The sequence below is a fragment of the Pieris napi genome, chromosome 8, assembly GCF_905475465.1.
Source record: "Pieris napi chromosome 8, ilPieNapi1.2, whole genome shotgun sequence".
NCBI classification, from domain to species: Eukaryota; Metazoa; Arthropoda; class Insecta; order Lepidoptera; family Pieridae; genus Pieris; species Pieris napi.
Window position 1 is genome coordinate 11,259,345 of NC_062241.1, and position 8,636 is coordinate 11,267,980.

The 8,636-nt window shown below is 33.7% G+C and overlaps 1 protein-coding gene and 1 non-coding gene across 2 annotated transcripts; both read left to right on the forward strand.

The window, feature by feature from the left end:
* Positions 1-4,130: 4,130 nt before the first annotated feature.
* LOC125051643 (UDP-glucosyltransferase 2-like) lies at positions 4,131-8,604 on the forward strand. The gene is made up of 5 exons (XM_047652130.1): positions 4,131-4,286; positions 4,843-5,026; positions 5,886-6,383; positions 6,968-7,196; positions 7,824-8,604. Exons 1-5 carry the CDS (start codon positions 4,216-4,218, stop codon positions 8,387-8,389), a joined length of 1,548 nt encoding a protein of 515 aa, XP_047508086.1. The 5' UTR covers positions 4,131-4,215; the 3' UTR covers positions 8,390-8,604.
* Positions 7,346-7,464, forward strand: LOC125052084. Its single transcript, XR_007117400.1, has one exon. It is a non-coding gene; the product is annotated as a 5S ribosomal RNA (ribosomal RNA).
* Positions 8,605-8,636: the final 32 nt, after the last annotated feature.

The window sequence follows — 8,636 nt, forward strand, 5'->3', positions numbered from 1 at the left end:
CCTAAACCGTACATGGAGGACACGGTCGAATTTCTAAAGACAAGCACGAAGTATAAAAAATCCTATACTTGACGCTGGCTAATGCAGAAATCGTGCCAGACCCATAAAAAAAAAATAATAATAATAAAAACACCTTATTTCCTTAGAAATATTAAACAGGAGTAAAATCAAATGAAAGAATCAGTTTTTCAAAGCAGTTTCTGGGTTGACTGTAATCTATCAAGAAAATTAAGACATGTCGAGCCACAATTTATGAAGATCCGTTCAGTTGGTTCAAGGTCATTTCCGATTTTGTTGGCTTATTTATATACTAGCTGCCCCCGCGAACTTCGTTTCTCGTTAATGGGATTTTACTTAGCCTTTTTAGGTTTTTCTGTGATTTTTCTCTATATAAACCTCAGAGTTCAAGTTATAACTTCTTAACTAACAAATCAAAAATAGGCGTTGATCGTAGAGGGTAGATGAAAATGAAGGGTTGTATGTATTTTTGTATGCTGTATCGTAAAAAAATAAAAACAAAAAAAATTGTCTAAAAAAATAAAATATAAAATTTTGGGGTGGACACTGGACACCCCTTATCATTTAGGGGTTTGAAAAACATATAGTAGCCGATTCTCAGACTTACTGAATATGCATAAAAGATTCATAAGAACTTTTTAGGTCTGGGCCTCAGATTTCTGTATATGTTTCATGATCATTTGTTAATCCAATAGGCAAGTAGGTGATCAGCCTGACACACGCCGTCAACTTTTTGGGCCTAAGGCAAGCCGGTTTCATCACGATGTTTTCCTTCACCGTTCGATCGAATGTTAAATGCGCACATAGAAAGAAAATCCATTGGTGCACAGCTGGGAATCAAACTTAAGACCGAGGATGAGAGTCGCACGCTGAAATCACTAGGCCAGCACTGCTTATACAACATTATATATTTTTTTACAGGCTTTATATTAGCTTCACCTGTATGTATGTATGTATGTAACCGACTCCTTCGGACTCGATTTTGACCCACTTTTAACGGACAGATTTAATTCAAACTTTGCGCACCTGTCAAAGATCAATGACAATGCAATAATCCGAAAAAAAAAATTAAAAAAATTAAACTAAAAAATAAAAAATAAATAATAGTTTAAAAAAACTAAAAACACGCTTTTAAAGCACATCAAACTAAAAAGTGAAAAATAATTCCTAATTTAGGCTGAAAATGGTAATGAACAAAAAATACTGGTATTATTGTGAAAAAGCGTGGGGCGCTCTGTGCTATTCTATTAGTTTGATGTGCTTTAAAAGCGTGTTTTTTAGTTTTTGGAACGAAGTTCCTTATCGCGCGTTGTGAAAGGGGGCTAGACGGAAAAAATTCTTACGAAAAGTTGTCACGACACTTTTTTGCTATTTGCTATTGTAATACACCGGTTCTCGTCCGATCACCGAAGTTAAGCAACGTCGGGCGAGGTCAGTACTTGGATGGGTGACCGCCTGGGAACACCTCGTGATGTTGGCTTTTTTTTTTTCGTCGTAAGATTGGTGTCGAGAAAATCTATCATACTGTTATGATACCAATTAACATATAAATTAATCGAAAGGAATTTCGTTCCATCCGGGTGTCCCTTGACACCTCTAAAGTTTTTTAAACTATTATTTATTTTAAATAAATTTATTATAATAGCCATGAAGTTTTCGTAAAAACCTTAAACTACGCAAGGTTTTCGGGGTCGCACTGTTCCCAAAATGTTTCCGTATGTTTCCTTTATCGGGGTTAACAACTTTCTGAGACCTTCACAGCACTTGGAGTTAATTTGGGGTCATTTAACAAGATTTTTAATTTCAAATAATCTTAATCATACAATCTATATATTCGAAGTTTCTGGATAAAAATTACCACTTATTTTAATGAATTACGGTGATTAGGTAATGTTTCGTAATCTGGAGAGTGGAGTTATAGTCAGCTCCTCGTATAAAAACGTTGGATTTTGACACAATAACACAAACATAATATTTAAAAGTTTCTTGTTTCAGTGTTCTATCAAAGTCTAATAAGGTTCGACCTTGTTTGAGTTTTTATATTTTTAATTTCATCTATTTCTTATAGTACATAATATAAATAAACTAACATAACATATCATTTTAATTATATGAACCCTCTGGAATGAAATTATGATTAAAATTCACGAATAAAATGTTAGATTTTATATAAACCCTTTAAAAGCGTGGAATATTTTATGAAAATTTTGTTAGAATTCGTAGAAACATTAACAATGACCCTTTCCCACGGCACTGAATAAACTTGACCGTTTGTTGAAAAAACAATAGAATTGCTCATCATACGGATATTTATTTTATTACTAAAAAGTATGTGAAATGTGTGTACTAGGTTTTTGTTAATATGTACTGCCGTAAATTTGTTAGAAACCGGAAGGATTTAAACAAATTACTTTAAAAAAAATTGGAAACCCTCCTTAAGGCGGAATGAACACACAAATATAACCTGTAATCATAATATTTAATGTTAAAAATCTCGTACACAACGTACAGGTACACGCATATAATAATTATTCAGATAATTATAACATATGCCTTTTGTCAACAGTAAATACCATAATCTTACCATACCCATAAATATAATGTTTAAAGAACATTATTTCTCATTACAAAAAAGCATATATTTTATTTGCATGAGAAACTTAATATTTATACGAACGAGATACACGTCGCCATTAGCCGTCCCAATTATATCTACTCTCATTCTGATATGTATCTTTAATGCCCTTATGAATTGGTTAAACGCGCTAATATTAGGAATTTGAGACGGTAATTGATTAAATAATTGCACACGCTCATACTTAATAGACTTCTTCAAATAATTTATACGCGGCTTCGGCAAGATAACCAAACTCGCTCGACGAGTATTGCTGGTGTCACCAAATATTTGTCACCAAACCTTGTGTTAGGTTAAAATATTTATGAAGTAGAAATATTATGCTATATTTCACGCCTCCAGAGCTCACGAATGAAACGCTTAACTTAAATCTGAAGATTTATTTGTTGAAGAACATTTGTTGTGGGTTCAAAAGTACAACTTGCTATAACGTTAAGTAAGTTTAAACCAACAACTTTGATCACAGCTGCTAGTTTTAATAAGTCTTGTGTTCTGTTGACTTCCAAACTGTTTTATATAAAATTGTAGAGACAACATAGCATTCCTCCGTACATCCTTCGGGAACAGACGTGTTTTATTTTTCAATGTCAATTATGTATATATATTCTATCCTGTACATTCATCACTTACTTATCGTGATAAAGATTGACAATCGACAACTAATAAGACAAAACCACTGCATGGAAATAGAAAACCTTACATTTAGTTAAGTTTTTATTTCTGAAGATATACTTCTTTAGGCGCGTTATGAAATATTGATGAGAGTGAAATTTTACGACGCGCGCGCACCGACACAAAATTAACAGAATGAAGTTGCCCACGGAAGATGCTACGGCATTGGACATAATTTAAAAACAACATCCGAATAATAATATAATTTATGTTACACTTAATGTAAGAGAATAATAATAAATATTTATTTATTTAATTTTTCAAATGTAAACTGAACTTTATTGACTATAATGACTCCTTTTCAAAGACTGGAAAAGGAGAAGAAAAACTATTTTTAATAATGCCAAAGAAGTATATCTTCTTACGCGCGTACATAAGTACACGCACCCTTTTTTATTTAAATAAAGCTGTCAAAATTCCGCAATTGCATCTCCGACGTTTCAATTAAAGTTTTTTAATTGATCGACAAAGAAGTTATACCATTATTTCTTTCAATTTATACAGAAAATACACAATAAAAAGTTGCACTAGCCCCCCCCACTAGGATTCTCTGTGTCGTGGGCAGCTAGTCTCTTCCATTTGACATGTTAACAGTACTTGAGATAATAATTTCTAAATAACACTTAAATTTTATAATTAAACTATTGTTCCACAATAAGAATACTTTCCGTTTCAGTATAGGTTGAGAACCAAGAGAAAAATCGACCAAAGCTTGACGACATTTTGATAATAGTTTTGTTATCATTTCAACACAATTTTTGGTTAATTACCTACGTTGTCAGAGTGTTATAACAAATGTAAAGAGAAAATATTTGTTTCAGGGGACGCGATGGCCAATTCTTTGTCTGTCGATTTTACTTGCTGCGTCAGCGTGTGGAAGCAATATATTGATGATCACAATGGGAGGAACAAAGTCACATAAAATACCTTTTTGGGAACTCGCCAGAGGGCTTATTAGAAGGTGATTTATTCTTAAATAGCTTACATTGACTGGATTCAGAATTATGTAACTGAATCCAGGTATGTTTCACACCAGACGCAAAAGAGGCATACGTTGGACGTGTTTGTGTATTTGTTTCTGGTATCTAAACGAATAGACCGTTTATATGCGATTTTTTGTTAATCAAGAGTTTTTAGCTTATGAAGATCTGTTCTGGTTTTTCAAGATATTTTGTTAGCTTACACATAATGTGTAACAGCATTGCATTATCCAGATTCTAGCTTTGCATGAAATGAGAAAATAATTTCAATGAAATAAAAAAGTAATGACATAAGATAACCCGTGTTTTAAATATCTAAAACTTTCTTGCAAAGATAGAATATCCGTAAAATAATATATATTACTTTCTATTGAAGCAAGAAACATTGTCTATCATATACGCAATTACCATAAAATAGAATTTATTACATTAATGAACGCAAGACATACTATGTAAATTCTACTACTATGCATTCGATACATCGAGATAGATAAATTGTGTAATAAAATTCGTTTACAAATTAGATTTTTTTTTCAGAGGTAACAATATAACCTTGATTAGTGCGTTTCAACCAGACTTCCACCTTGAAGGCTTAGAAGAGATAGCTCCCGAAGGTTTGGCTTCCTTTATTAGAAGTTATATGTCTTTGGACTTAGTGGGAGCCCGGATGAGGGGTGAGGAACCACTACCGTACAAGGATATTGTGAGATTTGGATATGAGGTAGGTATTTTTTGAGATTAACAATTATTAATCACTACTCCTAAACTCTCTGTAGACAAATTTCTCCGTACAATGTTCCATTTAACCTTCTGTTAATTCTGTCCTTCCTTCCGGTTTGACATCTCAAAATTTATTATGTAATTAACTAGCTGACCCGGCAAACGTCGTTTTGCCATGTATATTATTTCTAGGAAACATTTTTTTGTTCAATAAAAATAACTATCTACCATAATAAAAAAATAGGGGTCGATCGTAGAGGGGTGGTAATCAAGGGTTGTATGTATTTTTGTATGTTGTATAATTAAAAAAAAAAAAATTTGTTCAAAAAATTAAAATATTTTTTTGGGACACCCCTCACTTAGGGGTTCGAAATATAGATAGTAGCCGATTTCAGACTTTCTGAATATGCATTAAAAATTTCATAAGAATCGGTTGAGTTGTTTCGGAGGATTATGGGAACGAACATTGTGACACGAGAATTTTATATATTAGATAATAGATATATAATAATAACGTTCAGTTTTGTAATTTAATAAAAATAAAGAGCCATATCTCCCTCTTTCTATTTTCTTCTATCTATGTTTGCCATAGTCATTTTGCATGATGATTTGATATTTTAAAAGAGTACCGAGAGTTTTTTAAGCCTGCTTTTTCTCTCGGCCCTTTGTCTTCTTTGCCGATGAATAGGGATGTCTAACTCTACAAATTTAATGACATGGAATAGATAGCTATGTCTTATATTCCAAAATAAACATATTTTATTTTATTTAATGGATCTTGTATTAATTGCTTAGGTTTAGGTGTGAACACGCCACCTATATAACCGTTTAATTAATTGATGAATCTTAATTTGTTTCAGGCTTGCGACGCATTTCTCAATGATTACGAAACCAGATCATTCCTTCGATCAGGAAGGACATATGATCTAATCATTCTCGATGGCGCTTACCCTGAATGTGCCTTGGGTATTGTGTATCGGCAAAAAGTACCTTTCATGTACATCAACACTGTTGGATTCTATTCCGGACCTACCAGTATATCCGGATCTCCAGCTCCATACTCCGTAACTCCAATTTTTGCAAAATCGTTTACGGATAACCTGAATTTTATAGACCGTGTCAGAAATACGTTTTGGCACGTCGGTGCTTTCGCTGGACATGCTTTGAGTGTCACAATACTCCAAGGTGTTTTGAGGAAACATTTTGGACAGCAAATCCCTCATGTGTACGATATGGGAAAGAATGTGAGCTTCATACTTCAGAATGGGCATTATTCCGTGTCCTATCCCCGGCCGTATTTGCCGAACGTTGCTGAAGTTGCGTGCATACATTGTAAGGAACCGAAGAAATTGAATGCGGTAAGGTAATCTATGTCAAATGTGTTCAAAAAAAATCAAAATTATTTATTCATTTAGGTAACACAATGTACAGTTATGAACGTCAATAAAGAAATACATATTAAATGCTAAATGCGTCTTATTAACATTTACTGCCAGTTCTCAAATCAAGTGCGTAGAATAGACCTGAAGAACTGGCAATAACTCACTCACTCTTTTATCGCCAAGTTTTTTGTTTTACAAAATGCGTGTAAGGAGCTGCAACCATTACACCATGTTCCATATGACATGTTTAAGTAATTAATTGCCAATAAAAAATAAAACAAAAAATACAAACAAATATATTTTGTCCTCTATCAGCAGTAGGCATGGTAAAATAGGAGCACGCACTTACATTCTCGTGGATAAAACACGCAAGTGTGAAGTGCAAATTTCCACTTCTAGTTATATTTCACTTCTTTATTGATAAGTCAAATAATGTTTTTTTTTAAATAACATTTTTCAAATTTAAATATTCTTTTCCCACTTGAAAGATCTTCAGCCTCAATGATGTAAGTAACTTAGCAATAAGTAAGTTCCTTCTTGACTTTTATACCTATTTTCAGGATTTAGAAGACTGGATCTCTGGTTCTGGTAATGAAGGCTTTGTCTACGTATCTATGGGATCATCAGTAAGAACAGACAACATGCCGCTCACGGTACACAGAATGATGGTTGAGGCTTTGGGAAGACTCCCGCAAAGAGTTCTGTGGAAGCAGGACGCTGAGCAGAACTTGACAGATATACCCTCGAATGTTAGGCTGTACAAATGGTTGCCCCAACAAGATCTATTAGGTAATTTTTAGTTTAAAGCATTTGTTTTTTGGAACGAAGTTCCTTATCGCGCGTTGTGAAAGGGGGCTAGACGGAATAAATTAAGACCAAAAGTTGTAACGACACTTTTTGCTATAGTTGTTATATTTTACATTTTCAATTTAGCTATCGCCAACGTCCATACCACGTTGAATACACCGGTTTTCGTCCGATCACCGAAGTTAACCAACGTCGGGCGAGGTCAGTACTTGGATGGGTGACCGCCTGGGAACACCTCGTGATGTTGGCTTTTTTTTTCGTCGTAAGATTGGTGTCGAGAAAATCTATCATACTGTTATGATACCAATTAACATATAAATTAATCGAAAGGAATTTCGTTCCATCCGGGTATCCCTTGACACCTCTAAGGTTTTTTTTTAAATTTTGATTCAAAAATGTTCAGTGGTTATTTAAACACTAAGAAAGTGACTTATCAGAATATTACCATGCTATTAGAGTAGTCATCTGTCGTATCTATTTTCGTACTTTGAAATTTGGTTCAAACAACTTGAAAAGTAGGAGAAAACATAGAAGATAGAGGAGTTTATCCCAACTAAAGCCATAATCTAAAACATTAACATCACATCTAAAAATCGTTATAAATTTCAGGTCATCCAAAGATCAAAGCATTCGTAACTCACGGAGGTCTACTCAGCATGTTCGAAACCGTTTACCACGGAGTACCGATCGTCAGCATCCCCATCTTCTGTGACCACGACTCCAACGCCGCCAAAGCCGAAGTCGACGGCTACGCCAAAAAACTGGACTTACAATATCTAACTGCTGACAAATTGTTCAAAGCCATCACAGAGGTCATCAATGACCCCAAATACAAGGATCAAGTTAAGAAACGTCAAGTTCTCTTAAGAGATCAGAAAGAATCGCCATTGGAACGAGCCATCTATTGGACAGAATATGTGATAAGGCACAAGGGAGCTTATCACTTGCAGTCACCAGCGAAGGATCTGAACTTCATTCAATATTACTCTCTTGACATTCTCTTTTTATTCATTGCTTTGGTAATATTCTCTTCTTTAATTTTAATGTATATTGTGCGATCTGGTTTTAAGAAGTTAGCTGACTATGTTCAGCGTAAACGAATGAATCAGTTGATGGATACTTCGGGTTTAAAAAGATCGAAGAAGTCGATCGATCAGTCCAAGAAGAAGTTGTGATTGTTTCTGTTGTAATTTATAGGTCGTTCGACCGCTCTATCGAAAATTATAAGAAGTTATTTTATTATAATAGTCTTTTCTTTAATAAAGATATTGATTTTTATATTTTTCGATAGATTTATTTTGTGATGTTTGTTTAAATTGTGAGAGTACAATAATTGTGTGATATAGGTACAGATGTAAATATAGCTGTAATAAAATTATTATTAAAAAGTTTTATTATTTTGAATTCCCATAGTTTCGTAAG

What these genes read in the sequence shown, in the direction of transcription:
- LOC125051643 (XM_047652130.1), top strand. Translation starts at nt 4,216, where the DNA reads ATGATCACAATGGGAGGAACAAAGTCACATAAAATACCTTTTTGGGAA. An exon ending in AACCGAAGAAATTGAATGCG is followed by an intron (nt 6,384 to 6,967) that starts GTAAGGTAATCT and finishes ACCTATTTTCAG; the next exon opens with GATTTAGAAGACTGGATCTC. An exon ending in GCCCCAACAAGATCTATTAG is followed by an intron (nt 7,197 to 7,823) that starts GTAATTTTTAGT and finishes TATAAATTTCAG; the next exon opens with GTCATCCAAAGATCAAAGCA.